General features: G+C 44.1%; 1 protein-coding gene across 5 annotated transcripts; it reads left to right on the forward strand.

Moving 5' to 3' along the window:
• Window positions 1-271: 271 nt before the first annotated feature.
• On the forward strand, window positions 272-24277 carry kcng1 (potassium voltage-gated channel, subfamily G, member 1). Of its 5 annotated transcripts, none has more exons than XM_069526680.1 (4): window positions 272-415; window positions 546-613; window positions 19044-19872; window positions 21359-24277. In XM_069526680.1, exons 3-4 carry the CDS (start codon window positions 19099-19101, stop codon window positions 22136-22138), a joined length of 1554 nt encoding a protein of 517 aa, XP_069382781.1. In that variant the 5' UTR covers window positions 272-415; window positions 546-613; window positions 19044-19098; the 3' UTR covers window positions 22139-24277. The 5 variants fall into 5 exon arrangements, with proteins under 5 accessions (XP_069382781.1, XP_069382782.1, XP_069382783.1 ...); XM_069526681.1 differs by having other exon boundaries at window positions 323-427; window positions 543-613; XM_069526682.1 differs by having other exon boundaries at window positions 324-415; window positions 543-613.
• Window positions 24278-25062: the final 785 nt, after the last annotated feature.

A 25062-nucleotide genomic window follows, 5' to 3' on the forward strand; every position in this document is an offset into this window, starting at 1 on the left:
CACTTCCAGTCACTCCACGACTGCCTCAATCAGCTTCTACCTGAAACTTTATTCTAACATTTCAATAGACATCACTAAATCACTTTTCTGTGAGTTTTATTTTGAATATTTTTCTTTTTTTAACTTGTTTTACTTCCTGTCTTTGTCTGGTTTCCCTCCTCTGTGATTGTCCGTCCCGCCCTGATGTGTTTCACCTGAGTTCAGTCGTCCTGACCTCCCTGTGTGTTCAGTCCATGTGTCCCCGCCTCCTTTGTCTGTTTAGATTTGGGTTTGTTCAGTTCCTGTTCTCTTAAGATTCTTTAATCCTGACAAACTGACTGTAAACCTGCCTTTCGTGATCTTGTGATAAACCTCGTAGAGAACAGAGTTTCCTCCAGGCTCCACGTGAACTGATGTTCAGAACAGAGAGCTCCAGGTGTGATGATCGGTGAGGGGTTCATTTGTCCACAGAATAAATAGAAAATACAATTATTGGCTTCACATCTCATCACACACAGTTCCTCGGTTTAATCCACATTACTTTGTTTTGTGTGTTTTAAAAGCAGAATGAATTATGGTGTCGGGCTCCCCGTGCAAAGCGGTCGGGACGAATTCCTCCAACTCTTATATTCTGGTGAGCATTTATTCTTTATACACATCTGGACTCCAACAGGAAGGAGAACACGATATTGTGCAAAACACTTATTTAGAAAGTAGCATGAAGGAAAACTGTTCTGGGGAAGAAGACAATGCATTTGACTCCAGGATTATAATTTGCAAAAATTGCGTTCCTTGAAAAGCGCTTAAATCAATCAATATATTTATCGTACAAAACAAACGATGCTATATGAATAAAAAAAGTCTTTACTCATCAAAACGAGGAGCTTCGTCACCAAATCTCTGTCACACCAGAGGCCTCGGGTTCTCGTGCAACATGTGAACGCTGATAAACACAGCAACACCAAACGAACGGTCCAAGCTGTTTGAAGGGTTTATTATAATCTGTCATCAGCAGCTGCTGAAGCGCCGCTCTCGCTCTGAGGTGAACGGTGACATCAGCTCTGAAGTGGCCCCGACGCTCATTAAATCAGAGGAAGCATCAGGCTCCAGTGGTAAATACAGCTGCCGCCCACCACCACCACCACCACCACCACCACCACCAACAACAACAGCAGCAGCAACACTTGGGTCCAGAGCGCGTCTCTGTGGAGTTTCCTCCAGTGTCAGAGTTCCTGCGTGTTACCTAAAGCTTCCCTCTCACTGCCGGGGGAGAGTGTTCATGGAAAACCTCTGAATGTATATAAATATATATATATATAAGCAAATAGACGAGCCCTGTTTGTGTAGAGGTCAATATTGGAATCTGTGAAGTTGCTGCACCGGCAGATCTGTTTGCATTTAGATTACTGCTCTGTGATGTTTTATCATAGAGGCGGTAAAACTCTATAAATCCACCGTCCTGGATTGATTTCATTTTCTTTTCCTTGTGTTTGCTGAGCAGAGTTCCTCCTCCTGCTGCTGCTGTAATTTCCTGCGTTTCCCACATCGACTCCCTGCAGCGATTAGTGGGCGTAGGCGCGGGCAGGGAGGTGTGTTTGGTGAACTCTGTGGCGTACAGTAACGTGTGATGACGGCCTGAATCCCCTCGTGGTGTCCCGTAGCTGCAGTACGTTGTTGGAGACGCGATGGAAATTCACTTTGACTGTTTAATGTCACAGGAAAAGACCAAGGCTGCACAGGCTCCTGCTCTTTGTGTCTAATGGCTCGACAGTGGAGGTTTAAGTGGATTTCTTTGGTGAATAAGAAATCTCACTGATTCCTGTTCCTGTAAAAAGACTTAAGATCAGATGGAGACTGACCAAACTACTCTGAAGTGCTTTCGGCCACAGTGTGTAATATAATCTATCATTATCAGCGTTTGTCTGCGTCGGTGTTTATGTTTGTGTTTATTTATGAATCTGAAGTTGTTTCTTGACATCAGAGAATAAGCAGCGACGGCCGGCGTGAGGTCGTTTGCCGTGTGTTTGTGTGTTCACGTGTGTTTATCGTGCGTCTCGTCGATATTCGCTTTCAGTGTCGTGTTATAAAGTGCTGCCAGTAAGTCACATGGAACTCGGCGCTGACGACGGCTTCTCATATTTCATATGCACTCAGCTGCAGGGGCGTCCCAGAGGAGAATCAAAGTGCCAGCGGTGGTTTCATCTCACAAAATAAAACCATTGACCAACTTCTTTTTTCCATCCGCAGATCGGCGGCGGTGCCTCTCGCACAGTCACGTTTCAAATATAAAAAGGTGACTGTGCATGAACAGCTGATTCTATAACTTTGTAACCAGATTTAACTTTGATTTTAAAATGAGACGAGTTCTGCTCATGCTCACGTTGATCATTTCAATTTGTGTTTTTACTTGGAAAGGTTTGAATTTCTCTCTGATGGTGAGAAAACATCACTCTCCTCTCTTTGAGACTCTCGTCCTGCTTTTTGAAAACATTCGCTCAACCTGGTGTAAAGAATCCCGTTCAAGAAAAAAACATAAATATACTGTGAGGCCACTTGACCTTTGACCTTTGGCCTCCAAAATCAAATCAGCTAATCCTTGAGTCCGAGTCAATGTTTACGCCAAATGTGAAAGGATCCTCTCAACTCGTTCTTGATACATCGCGTTCATGAGGAAGACGACTTGGTTTGTGAGGCCACAGGGACCTTGACCTTTGACCTTTGACCTCTGACCTCTGACCTCAGTTCATCCTTGAGTAAGTGAACGTTTGTACCAAAAATCTCCTCGTTCTCCTCTCTCCCCTAAACACTGACGGGTTTTCACGTTTAATCAAACAGAAATAATCTGGTTGAATATAAAACCCAAACCATCGAGACGTTTGTAATCCACACCGGCCGCCGGATCCAGACGAAGAAATATCCCAGCAGCCCCTGAACGGGTCGGCATGAAATTTTATCCAAATATTGGATTAGACCGACTGACTGTCCTCCACAGCCACCGGCACCATCACGAGGTTGATATTTGAGATTTGGAGCAAAACATTTCCACAACAGTGTCAGGACGTTCACTGCAGACGTTTGGTTTTCAGTGAACTTTTCATCTGAACGTCATCATCGTGAATTAAATGTGTTTAACTTATAATTATATATATATACTCTTGATGGGGGGGGGGGGGGGGGATCCAACGAGAGAAACGTGTAAATTAATAAAGATTTTTCAAATTACCGATAAGTGCCAGTAACTCATCTGTAAGAATAACCATTATCGCCCACGCAGCAGAGGAAGCCTGCACAGATCGCACTGAGAGCAGCTGTGATATTCACACAGCTATAATCAAAGCGATCCACAGACCTGCTGAGTTGTAATCCGACGTGTCCGTTACACCGACGGCAGATTGTCACGCTCAAAGAAGACGTTCAGACACAGAGGCGGAACAGAAGCAAAGAAAGGGAAAGAGTGAGTCTTGTGGCTTGTGTTTACTTTAGCCTGTAATTTAACTTTTTCCAATCACGGTGTGTTTCTGTGAAGCTTAATCCCAAAAATAAAAAAGAGGCTGCAAACGAGAGAATCTCCATTTTAACAGTTTGACTTGAACACGCTCGTGAATGTGTATGGAGAAGATAATGGCCTCCTCTCCGTCATACATGCATTTATCTGACTGTCTTCATATCACACGTCTTCAACGTACACTCTCCAACTCGTCTTTCAACTCCGTCACGTAGCAACAATGTGGTCGCCATAGAAACTGAATTAAACTTAAAACAAAGGATATTTTTATCTCGTCATCCGGGAGAAGACTTCTTCAAACAGGAAGAACGCAAAGCTATAATCCCTCCTCGGTGTGTTTTTGATTTTCATCATAAGAACACTGGGGATTTCTCCTGTATCCCGACAATGAGGATAGTCGGAGGGAGCAGCAAAGGACGAGGTCCAGCTGTTCAGCATCTGTCTCCGCAGATTTCACCGTCCTCCTCGGTTCATCAGTCGTCATGGACTGCGACGTTCAAATTACCGTCAGCTGATCTCTGTAAACCTGTAATAACAGTCATTTAGCTCGACGTGCTGACAGTTCTTTTACACACCCGGCAGCTTTAAACACATTTATTTATATATTTACAGCGACGTTATTGTTCATTCCACACTGTACTGAAATTAATGTGAAGGTCATTATCCAGTATGTTTTAGTTTTACTGATGATGTCGACAAACTCCAGGGGGAAATAAAATCTGTTGAATCTGTCTGTCCGCTTCTTTCAGCCTCATCCGAGGCCGATCGGCCATTTTTTTTATTATGTTCTGTCATTGAAAAAGTAAAAATAAAACCCATTTGTGAGAAGTTTTTGAGAAATCCTGAGTAGAGTAGAGTTCAAACCTCCTTGAAACAGTTTCCTCATTAAGGGACTTTTCAGTCCAGTAGTTACAGATCTTTATTTGTGTCTCATTGGACACACTCACATGTCTGTCCCCTACTGGTTTTTCCAAGAATTTAGTGGACAGACGTCCCACAGAGGAAATCAGTCCAGTGGATAAACAACATTCAGAGCCGATAAACTGAAGATGTTTTAAGTTGTGTGTGTGTGAATGTAACGATTACGTCTCTTACGTGGTCGTCAGTCGTGAAGGTGATAATTTCCTGCTGACAGCGTCGGCCTCCTGGGGCCGGTAAAGTTTGGGTTGGACGGACAAACAATGAGCTGAATTCATGTGATAATTATCTGCGGACTCATCGAAGCGAACCAACGATCCATTTACACATTATCGATTAATGAATCGTGACAGAAAATATCGATTCCCGCAGCTTTACGGGCTTCTCGTCTTTGTCAGAACCGAGAACCGGGAATAAATCAGACCGTCTCACGCAGGCGCATTAATCTCCGGGGCCTGAATAAATGAAGTTCCCTCAACCCGGCTCTGATCCTCGGAATTCAGGATTACAGCTGTTTTCTATCCAATCAGCTCCACTTTGCATCCTGGGTGTGAAGTGATTAGCCGTTTAGAATGAAGGTCAGCGGGGGCTCGGAGTCCTGGAAGCCGCCGCTCCAATCCACGCAGAAATGAGGGCGACCCGGCGCGGATCATGCAAATAAAGAGCAGTATTTGCATAATTACTTCAAAATAAAGTCTCGTAATGATGTCATTGTGAAACCACCTTTACTCAGACGCTGCAGCTCTCATCATGTAGCTCTAATAGAGACGGAGAAGTAGAACTGGAGCTTCATGTGAATTCCTCCGGTGTTTTTACTGACCTACGCACCCGACTGACCCATCGGGCCTTTTTCTAGAAGATGTTAAAAGTTCCTGTTTCCAGCTTTCCTCCAGCAATCACACGAGGGGATCATACCACCATCAGTCTTATCAGTGGCTGACCCGTTCTGCCGGTTAGAGTGAAGTTTGAAAGTGAAGTGATGCTGTTCGACCTTTTAAAAAAGACAGAAGTTTTGACATTTCAGAGCAGAAACACCACACAAGAGCGAATTAACATGAATAATCTCATCAGTTCTTTCTGTTCCTGAAGGGATCAGGTGACGTTTGTGCTTTGACAACGTTATTAGTTCAACCCGAGCTTTTCCCGCAAAGTCAAACTCTCTACGTGACAAAACATGGAGACACGCTGTGCTCGAGAAACGGAGAAAATGTGATTTATTACATCTGTAAAACTGGACTTTTAGTTGTTTTCCGATCCTGGGTTCCCTCATAATAAAATAATAAATGATGAATCTCAGGTTGACTTGCTGGTTTCTGATTGTTCCAGACCTTTCGTGTCCCTTTAAAGTATAAAAGAAGAATTATCATTTCTTTTGCTTCCTGCTGTTCATCATCTAATTCCAGACGCCATCGTTTCCTCCTGATAAAACCGAAATGTAACTGGATGAACCTGAAATCTCCGTCAGCTCCCCGGCCTCCTGTGTAACGGTGCCGTGTGCTTTAATAGCAGTGTAAGACAAGCTGCCGAGGGAGGCACCGGTGGAGTCGTGCAGGTCAAACCCAACGTGCACGCTCTCTCCAGAGAGACGAAGCCGTGCAGGAGGAAATAACACGTTTTGTCCATGGCAACAACACAACTAATAACACAGTGATGAACACAGAAATCATTATTCTGCTGCAGCGGCACCAGCTTCTCAAAAGCTGAACGCCGGGCCGAGACCCCGCGCTATTTCTGGTATCGAGTCATGTGAACTCCCGACATGTGAATGTGTGAAGCTGCAGCTCCACAAACTGAGGATTACGATTGTTCCACGACAGATGTGCATGTGTTTTTACTTTGTTTAATGTGAGGCTCCCCTGTAGATCTCACGGTGAACAGACGTCTGCAAATGGTTTCAGTTTACGTTACTGACGCAGACAAATAAAACATTTGGGTACAAGCTATAAAACACACGATATATACGAAACACGAGGATATTAGAAGGCGATAGAATCGTCATTCAAATGTTCTTTTATTGGGAAGTGAATTCATTTCAGTCCCTCAGTCGTATTTCTCTTCTCCTGCCGGTGAGCACACCGTGTGGTATTATTATATAATCATAGTCTTTAGTTCAACCAGGAGAGACTTGGATTGAAAGTGAACATAATTCATTTTCATGCACAATAAAAGAAGATGTGATAGAAATGATTTGGTGCTGAGACCTTTTTTTTTTCAGGTGAGACCTTGTGTTGTGGATTAAAAGAGCCGGGGACAGTGAGAGACACTATTTAAAATGAATGGGACGCATGGAAAGTCTTCCTGTTGACACTTTGGATATTCCACCTTACGTTCTGAAATAGTTTTCTAAATTAAAACAAGACAACTGGATGTTAGATACTTCAGAACTCATAAATACAATTGTGGATATGTGAATATCTGAAATGTTCCTAATGTAATGAATCTCTGCACAATATATCCACTGTAATGATAAAATATCAAACCCTGTTTTCATTCTGCAACGTGATTAAACTCAGGTTTCACTCTGATCGTTATATTAAAAGCTGTGAAGCCGGAGGCCCCAACAAAACACTTCATACGTAACATGGAATTTGATTCAAGACATTTGAAATCAAAGGTGTAATCGTCTGGAGACGTGAGGGATCGGTGGATCTGTGCTTTCTGATGTGACACAGCTCCTTTTTTAGAAAACCTGCGCTTGAACCAACCCGACGGACGGTGGCAGCCCTTCATCGACCTCTTCGTCCGTGTGATGCGGCTGCTTTGGAGCCTCGTGTTGAGCCCAACACGCACTCGCCTCCGTCCTCGTAAATGCTGCTTGATAACCCGTTATTTCGAAGAGAGGATGTTCAAAATGAGCTCGTGTTTCAGAATCTATCCAAACGCGACAGATGGTCCGATACACCGGCCAAAAAAAAGGCTTTTGAAATAGATCCCTGCTCTAATTCTGGAAAAATGCAATTTTCGGAGCATCCAGGTGGACGGCTTAACATGTAGTGAGTAAGTGAGAGTGACATCATCCCTGTTAGAATGAAGGAGGAAAGCATTCGTCAGTAAATTTATTAATTATTAATACGAACATCTCGTACGATCGAACACCTTTGTCATCGATACTCAGCTGATACGTTCAGGGTTGTGTGTATTCAGTGTTTTTCACATGTGAATAGCGTGTTGACCGGCGTGACCTGGCGACGGTCCGAAATAGGCCGAGGTCACAGACGCCTCCCACACGTTTGCACCCCGTCATACGTTGAGTTCTTCTGCTCTGTGGTAGCAGGCCTCTCTCTCTCTCTCTTTCTCGTATCCTCTGTGGTTTGATTCCAGAACGCACCGAGTTTATCTTTTTCATCCGAGTTACAATATTGACCCTCGCCAGGCGGAATCAACTCGATGGATTATCACTGATCCTGATCGCAGCTGCGCCTCTTTGGCACCTGGACCTCATTTTGGTTTGGACTGCAGGAACCATGCTTCAGTTTCTTATCTATAATCCGGATATTTGCGTTTGCTTCATTACAATGCGCAGCGTCTGCTAATCATCTGAGGGTGGTGGTGATAAATCCGCTCCGATGCAGTTTTCTTACAGAACGTTGTTCCCTTTACATATAATGAGCAAGTACTTTGATATTTTTACTTTGGTCCATGTCCCGTCTACTAACGTGGATCAGATTTATGAGTTGTACTGCATCCAACCACCAGGCGGTGATCAACAAGTTCAGTTCACTGAATCAATCACAGCAGCAGTTTTCTGTTTACTTTTAATATCTTGGCTAAAAGTGTTTTTACTGAGTTTCTTTGGATCTATTACCGATTTGAACTTTTCCTCTGAACCCTGGAAGTAACACATCATGGTCCTACTGATCACTGCTGCAGGCTGCACGTCACCTCGCTGCTGCTGCTGCGGCTGCATCGACCTCCGTCCAGCTCCTGGCAGAGTCACATATTTTTCCTGCCTCAACATGTCAGCTCATGAGAAAATTAGATGAATCAATCTCCTCTGTTCTGCTCATTCACTCTCGTAGTTCATCAGTCTGAGCGTCACCGTGAGAACACCGAGGAATAAGTCCTCAGAAACGATGCTGTTTAATCAAAACCTCAGCAAACGACAAGAATGATCCTCATTAACTTCTTTTGTCTCGGTTCGGCTGCAGATGACGTTTTGTAATTAATTTCATCAGCAGTGCTGCACGACCGGCGTCAGCCGAGCTGCACACAACAGAGAAGAAGCTGTTTCTGTAACTCCAACGACAATGGAGGGAAACAACAGCTGCTGAAAGCGCGTTTGTCTGTTTGTGTGAAAATAAGGAACATCTTCATCCTCGTCTTCCTCATTCTGCAGGTGGGGTTTGACTCCAGAGCTGCAGGATCCCGACACTTTTCTATATAACAATAATACCACACTGTTTTGCGTTGCTATGATTATTAATTGGTGCTGCTATCTTCACCGCTATTATCATTAATTATAATATTACATTCAGATGATAACAGTCTGTTTAAATTCAAAACAGTCCTCTCTCTCTCTCTCTCTCTTTCTTTATTCCTTCCTCTCTCCTTCCTTTTCTCTTTTTTCAACACAACCACCTAAGGTCCTTGCTCGTTGTGGGAACCTTTTGTCGTCTCTCAGTGATGTTGTGAGGTCGCGACCTTAAACCATGCGAATAATGAGATGATGTATAAATCTGAAATGAACAGAAAACTCTCTTCACTGTGCAAACGAAGGCTGGATGTCTCCGTGGTTACTCCCAGGCGTCTCATGCGTTTATCCCGGTGACGCGTTTAAATGTCCGAAGGTATTCAAATGATCATCAGCAGTAATAACTGATCTCATCCTCCAGATCGAAGAACCTGAAGAGATGTTTTTCAACTCAGTCATTGTTTTCATTGAACGAGGAACGTGAAATAAAGAAAGTCAAGATGAATAAACAGCAGTAATATATCCAGCTCTGTTCCTGCACCACTGTGGAAATATGTAATGTCTACATAAATAAACAATGAAAAGTCAATATGTGGTTTGTGAAGTTAAAATGAGGAACGGACGGCTCCCAAACCTCCATGTTTGGAAATCATGCATCTGTTTCTTCATGGAAAATATAATGGAAAAAACAAATGAAAGATAGAAAGAAAAAAGAAAGAAAATCAATGAGGCCTTGACGCGTTTGCACGGATGATGTGAGAATGATCAGTGAAACACGGAGTCGCATCTGAATTCTTGAAGTGTAACCTTGAAAAAACGAGAGAGGGAGTTCCCCCGCTGTTAGAAAAACAGAAGCCCGACTGACATTTAAAAAATCTGTGGAGTTTAATGGATAAGAGGCGTCTTTGAAATCGACGTTTCTTGGATAAGACCCGGGAGGATCTAAGAACCTTGAGAGAAGGTTGAACACTTGGTCTTTTTAAACGGCGAGAAAGTGAAAAAGGAGCTGGAGTTTTAGTCGGCGTCAGAAAAAGGTTGAATCCGTTTCAATGATCATCAATCAACAGTCAGCAGGTGAACACTTGTTGGAGCGGATGAAAAACCTTTTAGCAAAACATTCAATTAACATCCAGCTCTGAAATCTCTATTTTACTCTTGTTTTATATTATTTTTCTATTCACAGTTCTTCTAAGAGCAGCATGAGTGAATGCTGCTGTGCTGTGATTAATATACAAATACATCAAAACGCTCAATTAATTAATGAAATTACTTTAAAATGTACATCGACCTTCATTTGCCCTCAGACGATGTGACCTGTTGAATTGGATGATTTGACCTGATTTGCTTTTCTTTTACTGCCCTGTCAAAAATATATTTTTTAAAAGCTCAACACACTGCAAATTAAAAAAAAAGAAAAAACAACTTCATCAATATGACGACACGTGTCCTGCAAAATGTCACAACACATGCAAACACAGAATCGCGTTCAAACTGCGAAAACGACAAAGGAAATGTTTCCAGGGGAACGAAAAGAGTGAAGAACCTGTCGCGGTTGAACGATTTGTGAAGCTCCGTCGTCACTGACGAGCAGAAGACTCCAGCGACTCGTTTTTGTTATTTGCTCGTGTTGTTTTCTTAATGTACATGTTTGTTTGTGTTTTTTTTTTTAATTTGCAGTGCGTTGAGTTCTCCGCTACGAAGGACGTCCTGAACAAATCGCTGTCTGTACATCTTCATCTCACGGGACACGATCACATACAGTCCTGTGGTTCGTCATGTTGACCCGCTGGACATGCTACGCGCTAGTCTTCTGGAGGCTACATGTATCATTTGATTTTCTTTTTCTGAAAGCTCAGCCGCAAAACAGCTCGGCTCCAAAGACGCGGCAGCTCTCGCAGAATTATATTTTCTTTCTGAAAACATCCAGGTTTTTTTTAAAGCTCAGAGCTTCAGCCATAGAATAATAACAGTATTTCGCACTCTGGTCACAAACAGGTGAATGGGGAAGAAAATTGGACTCGCACATTATTATTTAAACCGTAATGGCTGAGACCTGCACTGAGGTGGAAATGACAGAGATTCGTCATGTGTGTGTTTTTTTTTCTTCTGCAGTTTCCACGATGAACTGCTCACACTGACACGTGTTGTGACGCATCCACCACGTCTCTTCTGGATCCATCAGTTTTGGACGTGGTGACCATTTCCCCCTTTTGGAAAGGAAACACTACGTTTGGTGAATTTGCGAACAGATGATGAAAAGAAGAAGAGAGAACGCCAGCATTCGTGCTCCCGGTGATAGAGACTCTCTGTCGGAGCCGTGGCTTCCTCCTCCTCATCGTACCTCATGTTAGCATTTCCCACCACTTGTCTAAAATTGGACACCCTGGTGAGACCGGGCCTGCCCACAGTGGTCCTCCTCTCCTCCCTGCCCCCTCTCCTCCCTCCGCCGGGCAACCCACCGGACAAATATAAACCTTTTTTGTGACTCCACACAATCACAGTGATTATTCTCATTTAAAGGTGGCGGTGGTGGTGGTTTGATGAAGGGGGTGGGGGTGGGTGGTGGTGGTGGTGGGGGGGCACGGCTTTCTAGATGGTGGTTGCCATGGATTTCTCTCAAAAGCTTTTGGTATAATGGCACATCCCACTTCTGATGTCAGTGCTCGAGCCAGGGGGGAGGAAGGAGTTGAGAGAGAGAGAGAGAGAGAGAGAGAGAGGGAAAGGGAAGGAGGGAGCTAGGAAGGGAGGGGGAGGGAGGGTGAGGGAGGCAGCCTGTTGCTCATCATCAAATAACCTCCTCGTACTCCACAAGCCTGGTGCTGGAGCATAGAGGCAGCAGAGTTAAACCAGCAGCCACAAGCATTTCATATTCCTCTCGCCCATGTGCGTCTCAGCGCCTTCACCAAACTACCGGCTGCAGAGGAAGTGACTCAGGAGCGCAGTGAGTATTTACATTTTTATCTTTTTGTGATATTCGTGCGTCCAAACTTGAGGTCGAGGGAGACCCTCTCTGCTTGTCAGTCACACTTTGACAGTTTGCCACTTTGACAGATTTTTAATATCAGCTGATTTTTCCCCTGCAGGAGAATTGTGAGATGTTTACTCAGTGAGTGTTTCAGACCTCAGCACGTGATGTAGAAAATAATCAAATCTGCAGTGTAGTACATTTTCTTTTAAGCCCGTGGTTCATCAGGGAGGTCGATTCCAACGACACTGAGTTGATTTAATATCGACCATTTGTCCGATACATCCTGCACAGATGACGAGGTTTTGCATACTGGATACACTGCATGTACACCATGGTAACAACGCTGCAGCCAGATTACAGTGTGTTATGGTCTGTCAACATTTACCGAGATCTGTGCAGAGACAGTTTGTGTCCGTCTTGCTCTGCAGGCAGGGATATCAACACAGCGCACGTTGGCTTCGGAGACGAACAACCACCTCTGAAATTCTAATTTTAAAACGAGAATCGTGGAAAGAGAAACTTTTTGATTTCAAGAGCCACTTTAAGTCCTCCATCAGTGAATCATGGCTCGTGTTTTGTTTTTCGGGTGAATGCGTAAGAGCTCATTTTCAAAACAGCACATGGCCTCGCTCTGGAGGCGATGCTAGATTGTGGCCCGTAATGTGATTACCCACAATGCAAATTCCTCTCCACGACATTGGATCGGTGATATGTGATACGTAATACATCATCCTCTCTCCCTCCTCCAGGTAATTGTGACTATAATGAGATGAACTAATGACTTTTTTCCTGTTCTAACAGCTAATAGTGGCTGTCTGATTCTCCTCTGCAAAGAAGTAATTATAATCTGCCATCCCCACGAGTCTTTATGCGTAAGATAGATATCCTGAAGTGTCATTAAAGCAGATCGAAGAGTCGCGGGCTCGGCGGCGGCGCAGTTTCCCAAAGAGATCTTCAGCGAGGGCTCAGACGGATGTGCTCTGAAAGTGGAAGTGGGATAAAGTTATTTTTCCCCGCATTCTGCAGTCGCAGCTTTTTGTAAAGACGGTGGAGGCTGGAATTTCTGGTTCATGGTTGAATGAGATCGTGGCTCTTGCTTCTCACCTGAGCTTTTACCACCACATGCTGTGAAAGAGCAAATTATGGAGACACAAAATTGCCGTAGTCACTTTTGTGTTGTTTGTGAGACGGGGTCTGTTCTGTCTGTTATATCCAGGGACAGGAACGCTGTAATTGTCTGCACTCAACACCAAACAATTTAAAGCAGTGACCTTCATGTGATCTTATTTCCCTCGTCTTCGTGTAACCGCACTTCACAGCCATCGGCCAAAAGGAGCCCTGAGTGGTTGTTTGTCTGCCTCCATTCATTCCATCTCATCAACCTAAGTACTTTTCCACTCACAGCACTTTTAATAGTGTTAAAAGTGTTTATTTTCTCTAATCGATCATTGCTTGTACTTTCTGTCACCTCAGCCCACAGGGACCTGCACTGGGTCCATGTGCAGAGATGCCTTGAAACACTGGAGTGACAGACAGTCACAGGTCTTCACCGGTATGAGGTCAGAGCTGCAGACACACACGCCACCGGCACTTTCATCAGCAGCCTGTAAAAAGAAGTTGTTTACGTAGCCCGGGGCGATGCGGTGCTAAAGCGGCTGCAGCTCTGCAGGGTAAGGCCGTGAAAAGACGAACAGTGAGTATTGGTTAATGCACAGATGCGACGCAGACAACTCACTGCCAGGCAATCTTTATATAATCTAGTTAGTTGAGTGTACAATCATCCACTCAAGCAGAGAAACGCCTGGGATGGAAACTGAAGGAGTTCGTACAGGTTGTACAAGTTGATGTGATAGTGATAGATGTGTGTTAGCGAATATTATTTGTCACAGTTTCCTGGGGCCGAGCAGACGAGGAGAGCGGAGGCACGATGAGGAGCAGTGATGCAGAAACGTGGATATTAGGTGGGTCGGCTCAGAACCCGGCCTGACGGGGATTTAATGGAAGAGGACAGACAGACAGACAGGGGACGAGATGGGAGATAAACCGCAGACAGAAAATGACGCAGGTGTGATGCTCTTTGTTAGGGAGACATTTAACTCAAAAGAGCAAGACGGGAAAAATATATTTAAATGACATTTTAAAAGGTTAGATTCTTTCTAACATTTAGAAAATGACAGTGAAGTCGTCTCAGTAAAGACGAGTCGGATGTTTGACGGTTCTGTTGAACTTTTTGACGCACGTGAGGTTTTTCTTCAACAAAATACTCAGACAATAAACAGCCATCAGTGCAAATGTGGTTCAATATTGAAGAGTATGATGTGCACAGTGCTCTTCTCTGCACCTCAGGAACAGACTGCAGCACATTGTCAGAGTTAGGGAGACGAGCAATGTCCTGCAGGTACAGCACAGCTCCGTCCAGGGTTTTCCACATGCAATCATGCCGCCCACTCGCCAGCAAAGAAGAAACAGTTTTGTTTACAACTGCTCCTGCTGGGATTACTGTGAGGAAAGGTCTTCTGGGGTACAACTGCTTCTGGCATGCACGATTGTTTCAGTGTTTAACCAGACTTCAGAGCGAGAGACGGAGAGACAGGGAAAGAGAAGCAGAGATAGAGAGAGAGAGAGAGAGAGAGAGAGAGGGAGTTGCAGCTCTTGTGGTTTCAAGTCCATTTCTGGAAACAGCGGGCTCTTATAGTCCATTAGAGAACAGTGAGCTGTTAAGGGAATAGGACGTGAATCGGCTGTTGGGGGAGAACAAGGGAACATCACACGATCTGAATGGTTATTAAGCCGCAGAGAAAAAGAACAGGACAGAATCCATTTTCAGGTGACATCCATGGTTCTGAAAGCATCTTGGTGAAGAGAGTTATATATATATATATATCACGAGGACACGTTATTTCCAACGTCGGGGAGGAAAGAATATGACGACAGTAAATCTCTGAGGTCTGGAGCTTCATCAGAAACACTGATCACTCATTAAATTACCATGTGTTTGTGATTCACAGTCTGAGTCAAGTTGAATTGCAAATCCTTCATTCAGAGACAGATTGGAAACAAATCTGTCCAGTCGTCCCGCGTTTCACCATCGCCACAAATAGAAAAAATTGTTAATGAATGAGCTCTTCAGGTCTTTCTGGAGGACGCTCACCTCAAACAGTAGATTTCCACCAATCAGAAGCATCGTATGGGGACAGAAAGTCATTTCTCTGCAGAGTGATCACATCTCAGGAAATGATCTAACTTCTGAAAGGGTTTCGGAATTAATTGCGGCAGAGTTGCTCCACCGGGGTTAAAGTCATCTTGATCGATATCGGTGGTGGTGAAGCTCTCCAGAGACTCTTCGATGAGGGCACTGCGGGAAACTCATGCACAGTGCACTCAGGCAACATGGGACTCACAACCCAGTGACTCACCAGGCAATCTGGAGAACATGCCCTGTGGCTGAGCTGCGATAACGCTGGCACAGAGAGAGGCCAGACCTCAGCCGATCTGGTGGGGAGAACAGCCTTCGCCGTGTTTCATCTCTCTGCTTCCGAGATAGACTCTGCCCCCCCCGGAGGAGGAGGAGGGAGAAAAAGACAACAAAGAGTTTTGAAGAAAAAAAATAAAAAACGCCCCTGTGACTGTGGAAAAGCAAAAGCACAATCGGCTTTTAAAGGCAAAGTGAGAAATCAAACAGCCTCGAGGGGTTAAGTGTGATTTAATCTAGCAGGAGAGCGGTGTAGGCCCGTGCACATCCACACTGCTGAAGCACTGTAGGCGTTTCGATAACCTCCGCCACATGATGGAGGGGGGATGTGAGACTTTACGGATTCGTAGCAGCAGCAGAAGAGGAGGAATTTTACACCGGTTTCATTGTCTGCCTCTTTTCAATTATCATTGCCAGATATGCTGTTTATTTTATTATCTTCCCTTTTTCTAAAATTCCTGATTCGTGTGCTGCACCGTTGTTGTTTGTTTCTTCATTTCTAAAATCCAAACTGGTCGACCGAGGTTTCACATTTCACAGAGGAGCTCAGGGTGGGTTCGTCTTCTAATTTCATGGCTGGAGGACGGTGCTGCGTGTAATCAGTGGCTCACACTGACAGTGCAGGTGTCTAATAAGCGTTCAGTCACACAGTCACGTCCCTGTTTTAGACGCCAGAGCCTCCTTCCTGACCCAGAACTGGTGGAGCTGCAGATCCAGGCTCTGACATTTTAATTCCTGAGCGGCGAACCTGCCTCCTCCTAAATTAATGTAATTGATTCAATTAGTTTGGACACGAGCCACGAGCTCGTCTCTGCATCAGAGACATAAAGAAAAGTGATGCACGACTGCTCCTCTCATTGATCTTATCATCTATCCCTCCATCTGTCTCTCTCTCTCTCTATATACTCTCTATCCCTCTCTTTATCTATATCTTTATTATATATCTCTCCATCTCTCTCTATATCTCTATTAATTCAATAATTCTATGCAAAATATTACATAGACGATCTCTCTTTCTCTATCTGTCTTAATCTATTTCTATCTTTATCTGCCTCTCTCTCTTTATATATATATATATATATATATATATATATATATATATATATATATATATATATATATATTGTTCTTTATCTTTCTATTTCTATCTCTATCTGTCTCTTTCTCTCTCTCCATCCCTCCATCCAGTTTAGCTTGAAACAGAATTCCCTGCTGAGAACAAACAGTGGAGATATTGCGGTCGGTGTGTTTGCTCTCAGTGAAACAAACAGTGTGACTGACACACACCTCGTCTAACAACGACTGGAATCATTATATTTCAAATCCAGTCCAACCAGTGAGAGAGATCAAAACAGTCCAGAACAGTAGCATGAGGGGATGAGTTATGATTCCCAGTCTTCTGCGGTGAACAGATGTCCACACACTCTGCGGGAGGGGAAGCTGTTATCTCTCGTTACCCGATGTATCTATAGATCAGTGACCAGGTTTAATGAGGCGTAAATGACATATTCATACTGCTCAGATAACGCACACAGGCCTGCTGCTCTTCTACCGCAGCTTGTGGAGAAATGTAGTCGACAGAGAAGCTTGATGTGATTTCCCCTCACTGCTTTCTGTAAAGATTGGAATTATATTTACAACTTTCTGATTTCCACTTACCACAGAGTTACATCTCTCTTTGGAGCCGGGGGTCCGAACCCTGGGAGGTTTTTCAAGTGTGACATTTTAAAGAACCATCTTTGGTTCACGGGCCAAGAGCAGGATGAGCAGATCGATGCCCCTCCCCAGTCAGGACACTAATTATGGAGCTACAGTCGTGACGTATGGGGACTTGTCCTGCCTGGACACCATCATACATGTGGACCAAGAGAAGAACTGGATCTAATGATTAGAGATTTGTGAAGGGGACACTCATATATTCTTTGTTAGATGTGTAAGTGGACTGTAGTTTGGAAAACGTTCACCACAGTTTCCTCTCACTTTAGTCCCAGTTTGTGTCTTGTGACGTTATTCACACAGTGCAGCGATTGTGCGCATGTGACATGCGTGTAACGTTAAATGCATCAAGAACAGATCCGTACGGACGAACCGTTCCCTGGTCATGGTATGTAATCGATGGAGACCCACGTGTGCTGTGACGGGGTGAATGTGACTTGTGGTGTAAAAGCACTCTGAGTGGTTGAGGTGAAAAGAAAAGTGCTGCGTTAATGCAGCCATTAACCTCCAGGCGCCAAGGAAGGCTGTAGCTCAAAGGCACAAGATGTCTTCAAGGCGAAAGTAAGTAAAGACAAATTGTCTTTGTGTCTTCTTTTGCTTTTTGCTGTACATGAGGTGTTCCTCACTCACTCAGCGTCAAACAACCAGCGAAGTTTGTGAACTGCATTTGGATTTTTACATCAAATGTGTATCGGTTGTAAGTTCTTCACAGTTGACGGCTCCACAACCAACGATAAGATTGACATTCAGTAGAGCGCACACCTCCGCTAAGGCCCAGCAGTCCCCTTACATTCATCTGTCCACACTCTTAGATATCAGTCCCCTAAATGTTCCGAGGGGGGGTGGTTTCATCTAGATCCATAAATTATTCCCTGGGACATTGATGAAAGAGACGACTTCTCCTCTTGATCCTTCTGCTTGATGTTGCTGACTCTTGGGATCGTCTGTCACCTCTGCCTTCTCCCTGCATCTCATCAATCTCTAATTGTGATAGCAGCTCGCAAAACTGAGCATTCTTTGATAATCCGTCTCCTGATTTTTTAAAAAAAATCCAGATCCATAGATTATTCCCGGGGACATTGATGAAACTGTCAAAAAATCTCACAATGTCGAAGAAAGTAATAAATAAATAAATAAATAGATAAATCCCAAGTTGAATGTGTTCCTCCCTGAATCATTCCACATCCTCTCACCAAGTTTCATGGTAATTAATTCAGTACGTGTTGTGTTTTCTGCAGGAACTCGATGTGAAGATGTTTTCACTTTCTCCAACAACGTGACATTGGACGTTTTTCAACTTTTCCATTGATTTCTCAGAGAATCATGTTTAGCAGAGTGATATTAATGAGTGTGTTGTCATTTGGTGCAGACCCAAATAAAAATCTGGATCTAGCGGATGTGGACGTGGTCTCATCAGGAGACTGTGGGGCCTTGGAGGAGGAGTCTGCTCTCTGACATTCTAGATGATTCAAGTTTTACATTAGTACATTTATAACTCGTATTTCCTTAATGATTCCTTTTACATCGGGCTTCACATAAAGACAGGAGATAATGAAAATCAATGTGCTGTAAGTGCCTCCCGCTGCTATAACGCTGCACTGTGGTGTCGCTCACTCTGTGGTAAAAGAAGCCTCAGGCTCCTGACGGCCGCCGGACCGGATCTTGAAGCAAGAAACACATTTTATTTATAAGCAAGAAAACAAGAGAAAACATCAGCAGTCAAATGAGAAATCTAGTGAAATTCAGACGCTCCAAGAGGAGAAGTTGAAAAACTGTTTCGTAGCAAACGGGAGAACTCAACAATCTGCCACCGGTGTCCCAGATACACACTCGGACAAAACCAGGAGGACAATCAGAATGAATACAAACCACAACCTAGGGGCAAAAAACCAGACTTCCCGTATCTGAACGTTTTCTAAATGTCATCAGTGTGACGTGGTTTCATTTCTTCACTGCAGTTTGTTCATTCGATAATATTTTGTGTACTTGACTCCATTGAAACGAGCCTCAGCTACAGTTGTGTGTGTTTGAATTGAAGTGTCTCACCCTGTCCTCTCTGTGTCTCCTCTCTGAGGCTCGGAGTGTGCCGGTGCTAGCTTGAGCTCAGGGATGTGAGCGGACCAGTAAAGATGACCCTGTTGGCGGGCGATGGCTCTGACTATGACTACAGTGCCCTGAGCTGTTCCTCCGACACCTCCCTCAACCCACCTCCCGTACAAGAGGCAGAGGCCCAGAAGGGAGCTTTCTACAAGAGGGCCCAGCGTGCTCCAGAGTTCCACGACGACACCCCGCTGTCCAGCACCCGTAAGCTCCACGCCATCATCAATGTGGGTGGACTGCGTTACCAGCTGCCCTGGACCACCTTGGAGGACTTCCCCCTGTCTCGTCTGGGACAGCTGCACCTCTGCAGCAGCTTCGACGAGATCATGCGTATCTGCGACGACTACGACGTCACGCACAACGAGTTCTTCTTCGACCGCAGCCCCTGCGCCTTCCGCACCATCCTGACGTTCCTGCGGGCGGGTAAGCTGCGGTCCCTCAGGGCCATGTGCGCCCTCTCCTTCAGGGAGGAGCTGCTCTACTGGGGGGTGCCCGAGGAGAACCTGGAGTGGTGCTGTCGCCGGCGTCTGCTGCAGTGCGTGGAGGAGTTTGAGGCGATGGAGAGAGCGGAGGAGGAGGAGGAGCTCCTGGAGGATCTGTTGGATTCAGACAGTGGCCACAGGGAGGATGCAGCAGAGTCCAGAGTCAGCCGCTGCATGGGCAAGCTGAGGGACATGGTGGAGAGGCCTCACTCCGGCCTCCCGGGGAAGATCTTTGCTTGTTTGTCAGTGTTGTTCGTCACCATCACTGCCATCAACCTCTCCATCAGTACCATGCCTGCCATGAGGGAGGAGGAGGAGGCGGTGAGTAGAGTGACACTGAACATCGACCGATTAAACAAATGTTTGTCTGTATGTGGAGCGTATATATCTTAGGAACCGTTCATCTTAATGTTTTAAAACTTGGTACGTGTATTGTAAATTGCCAGATAAAACTCACTTCCTCTTTGGCGATTTGTTTTCACACTAAAAGCGCAATGTTTTTTCGTTGCTTCATATTAACGAATGGAAAACACAGAGCTTTTATTTAGAAAAGTTGTGAACTTGGTTGTGACGATGACAAATTAATTTTAATTTAATGAAAACCATTGACTATCAAATCCTAACTGCAGATAAACCAGGGAGGATGAACACAAAGTTTTCTAAATTCACTCGGCGCAATAGACTCTTAATAAAAACAACAAGAAGTGACAGTAGATTGTAGAAGTGTTTGAGGGCGACTCACTAATGAGATAAATCTAAAGTAGCATCAACACAGGACAAGAGAACACAACATGACAAACAGATAAGGAAATTTAAAACTCCTGCTGGGACGTGATCTCGTGTTTCTCATTTCAAATCGTCAAACAACATAAAGAGACTAAACTACGAACCTTTAAACTCGACATGGAGCAAAGATGAGATTAGTCTGTGCCGCCGCAGAAGCAGCTTTGAATTAAGCCGCGTTCAAAAGCAAAACAGAGGTGAAGTGATGTGTTATTTTCAAAAGCAGTTATTAAAATTCTCGTCGTGGCACGTCTCATCTGTCAAGTCATTTTAAACAAGGCTGCAGAGAGAGACGCAGCATGAACCGGGTGTTTGGCCAGATTAGAAAATATTTGAAGTATTTCAGTCAGCCTTCGTGAAATGCTTTCATTATTATGTCTGAATTCAATCACAACCCTAATTAGCAGCCTGGCCTCGTCACGTCTGAGGAAAATGGAATATTTGAGTCACACACTTAATTTTCTTGCTTAGTAAAAATGCAAACAAGGTTTTAATTAATTTCTTTTAGATGCTTTTGCGAAATAATTCTCCTTTGGTGAAAGAAAATGCAGAGTCACTGCCACAGCAGCTTCAAGACTTCTGAGACACTGTTGACGTGCTTTTCACTTGAACTTGTAGAATTTCAGGAAGTCGAGTACAGACATTGTAGATGGACAAACCAAAATCTGGTAACTGGTAATATCAAGATATTTCCCCCTGACATGGTCTCAAAGGCTCGGGGCCACGTGCTGTGATCTTTGAGATGCTTTGAATCAGAGTCATTCCTGTGGAATAAGAAACCTCCTCAAACATTAGTCACAAAAAAAGCAAGGAAACATGAGTGAGGATGTTTTTGCAGTAATGACACGTCATGCATAATAATAACGGAGATTTGTTTGGGTGCAGGCCTGATCTGTGTGCAAATATTGTCTCTGTGCTGAAAAAGAAATATTTGTAAGCCTTCCACAGTGCTTCACATTTGAGTGGCTCCCTCTAGTGACTACGGTGACCACTTACACCCGTACTCTGCTCCTTCCCTCACAAGGGTACCTGCTCCCAGATGTGCTACAACATCTTCATCGTGGAGACGGTGTGCGTGGCCTGGTTCTCCCTGGAGTTCACCCTGCGCTTCATTCAAGATCGCAGCAAGCTGACCTTCCTGCGGCAGCCGCTGAACCTGATCGACGTGGTGGCCATCCTGCCGTACTACATCACCCTGCTGGTGGACAGCACCTCCAAAGGGGAGAAGCGTCTGGGCTCAGGCAGCAGCTACCTGGACAAAGTGGGCCTGGTGCTGCGTGTCCTCAGGGCCCTGCGCATCCTCTACGTGATGAGGCTGGCTCGCCACTCGCTGGGCCTGCAGACTCTGGGCCTGACAGCACGCCGCTGCACACGGGAGTTTGGACTGCTCCTCCTCTTCCTGTGCGTGGCCATCGCACTGTACTCCCCCTTGCTGTACTTGATTGAGAACGAAATGGCCACCACGCAGGAGTTCACCAGCATCCCCGCCACCTACTGGTGGGCTGTCATCACCATGACGACGGTGGGCTACGGGGACATGGTGCCGAGGAGCATCCCGGGGCAGGTGGTGGCTCTGAGCAGCATCCTGAGCGGGATCCTGCTCATGGCCTTCCCCGTCACCTCCATCTTCCACACCTTCTCGCGGTCCTACGTGGAGCTGAAGCAGGAGCAGCAGAGGCTGCTGCAGAGGAGGACACACTTCCTGCTGCGGAGCCGCATGGCCGGCCTGGGCAGCAACCTCTCCTTAGAGAGTGACATGCTGTTCCCCATGGGGTCCTCCGACCCCAGAGACATGGACGACTGAGAGTCGGGACAGAAAGAGAGGAGGAGAGGGAGGTTAGAACGGAGACTGGAGGTGTGAGGAGGAGAGAAAAGTGTCTTAAAGGGATTGTTCATCGAAAAATGAAAACTCACTCACTGTCTCCTCAACACTATGGAGGTGAAAGTGTTTGAGTCCACGAAACACTTGACTTTCAGGTGTTGCGGCCAAATTCAATACAGTTGAAAAAAAAATACACCGAAAAAACATAAAAAGGCTCCAAACTACTTGTGTGGTTTCATCCCAGAGTCCCGAACCCCCGACATTTCAATTCAACTCAAACGTCATTGACGTCATTCACATCAGGTTTTTAGAAATTGAATTCAACTGTATTGGATTTGGCTGCAACACCGTTTACCCCTGAGACTCCTGAAGTGCCATCGGCGTAGTGGTGAGAAGATAATGAGAGAATTTACATTTTTGGGTGAACTGACTACTCCCTTTAAAAAAACAGAGTGAAAAGAAAGGAAAGAGTTCAAGCTACAGAAAAGAGAGGGGGTTTATTTTTCTTCCCAGAAATGCAGCCTTGCTGTGTAGCTTTGATTCAACATGAAGAATCTACAAAAAAAAAAAAAAAAGGAACAGAGGATGAGGAGCAGATCAAAAAAACAGTTGCTTCGTTCCATGGTCACAGAATCTTTATTCAAATTTACAAAAATGAGACATGAACCTCATGATTCTATTAAAGCAAAGTGTAATGATTCTTTATTATAACAGTCGTATGTTCAAATTGTTCAAACATTGTGATTCAGATGTGAAATATGTGAATTGACATGAGCAAAAAAAAAAAGAGCACAAGCTCGGTTCTGATCCAACGACATCGTGCTGCGTTCCCTGATTAGATGTTGTGATGGAGTTGTTGATTTATCGTGTGCTCCTGGGAGTTGGACATAGTCACCTACTAGAAGACGTTCTCTGCTTTTGTCAAGTCCCAGAGGTTTGGACGGAGTTTCTCCCTCAGCTCAGATGTGACCCTCAGTCCACGGATTCTTTTCTGGTTTCTTAATTCTCCCCCTCTCCAGCACTGCCAGTGTTCACACATTAATTATCACGTGCTAATTGTCCTCCTCCTTCTCCTTGAGGTTTCATATTATGCAGTTTTTAAATACTTTTGGACAGTTTGAAGATATCATTATTATTCGTGCCTTGTAATTACTGCATTTTTGCTGTGCATAGCTGTTTCTAATTTCTCTCCTTAAAGCTGATTTAAACTGAAATCTGTATTTTCTGCATCTCATTGTTTCATTGTTGTCTCTCATTTCTCCAAAAGTGATTTGCAGGGTCGGCACAACGTTGAACAACTTAGCGACACGAGTGACGACACGTGGGGTCACAGACAGTTCAGCAATAAACACTGAACACGACACAGCAGCACACTTTAGAAACTGGAGTAAATATTAGTGAACTAACCGCTTCTTCTGGATTCTTCAAATACTCATCATAACAGAACTAGAATTTCCACTGTGGAGTTATTTACTAGAGCAGCTTCAGTCTATAGATTGTCTATTTTTTCTTCCACACTCGTATGAGGTCACTTTGACCTTTGACCTTTGGTCACTACATCTGATCATTAATCTTCACGTCCAAGTAACAGCTGCTGAAAACTTGAATAAATTCCCTGTGGGCAGACGTCTGATATGTTCCAGAGGCCAACAACATGTTTCATTTGGTCGTCATGATGTTTGACCTCCTGAATATAATCTTGATATATATAAACCTGGATCTCCGACCTCTGAATTATAATTATCGTTCTTCTTTGAATCCAAATGAACAGTTGGAACATATTTGAAGAATTTCCCGTGAGGCGCTCTTGAGATTTCGTGTTCACAAGAATGGGACGGACGTAAGGGCAACAACAACAACATCGCTGTACCCGGGACAAATTCTGTCTGCTCCGCAATAAAATAGATTCTTAGCCATTTTCAAAGCTGTGCCTCTGTTTCCTAATTCAAACAAACTCAGCGGCATTAATATAAAGAACTCTGTTTATACACCAACCAAACCAAAACATTTATTGTTGATCATATTGATTTATTAAGTTTCCTATTTTATATATTCATACAAATGGTAATATTCTTAATTTACTCCTTGGACATTTCTTTCGGAGCCATCTATACTTCTACTCTGCTCAATTTCAGATGAACTTTCTGTACTTTCATTAAAAATCCATTTTAAGATTAATATTCTTCACACAAAAAATAAAACAACTTTATATAATCTACTTCTTCTGTATATGTGTCGGGTTCAAAAATTCTTAATAATAATAATAATAAGTATAATAATATTATATTCAGTATTTTATTTTTGATAAGGATATTTTATACTTTCACATAAATTGTAAAAGTTACAAGTTAACTTTGTAACTTTGTGTTGTAACATTGTGACGCTTCATGTAAAGGGTGTAATTACTTCTTCGGCCACTGGGTGCTGCTGTATGTCCAAAACTCACATGCGCGTGTGCCTTGGACACGCTGCCTCCTCTGAACAGTAGGTGGCAGCATCGTGTCGCTGTGTGGAAAACCAGTTTATTTAGTTCTGAAGTTCATCGACACTAAAGATTTGGAGACAATTAAATATAAACAATTAACTATGACACATTTTAACGTCATGTGTTTAATTGATCTTCATCATAGCAACATTTGATGGCTCCTATTTGAGATTCCTTCCTCCTTCATTTCATTCCTTCCACATGTCCATCTTTCCTTACTCATTTCCTTCCCTCCTTCCATATGTCCTTCCTCACTTCCTCAATTTATTCCTTCCTTTCTTTCCTCCTCCCATGTTTCCTTGCTTCCTTATTTCTTTCCCCTCAACCTTTTTTTTAAATTATTTCCTTCCAAATGTCCTAATTTCCTCCCTTTCTTCTTTTGTGTTTCTTTCTCTGTCCTTATTTATCTCGGTCCTTATCA

Source organism: Paralichthys olivaceus, chromosome 6 (assembly GCF_024713975.1).
Source record: "Paralichthys olivaceus isolate ysfri-2021 chromosome 6, ASM2471397v2, whole genome shotgun sequence".
NCBI lineage: Eukaryota > Metazoa > Chordata > Actinopteri > Pleuronectiformes > Paralichthyidae > Paralichthys > Paralichthys olivaceus.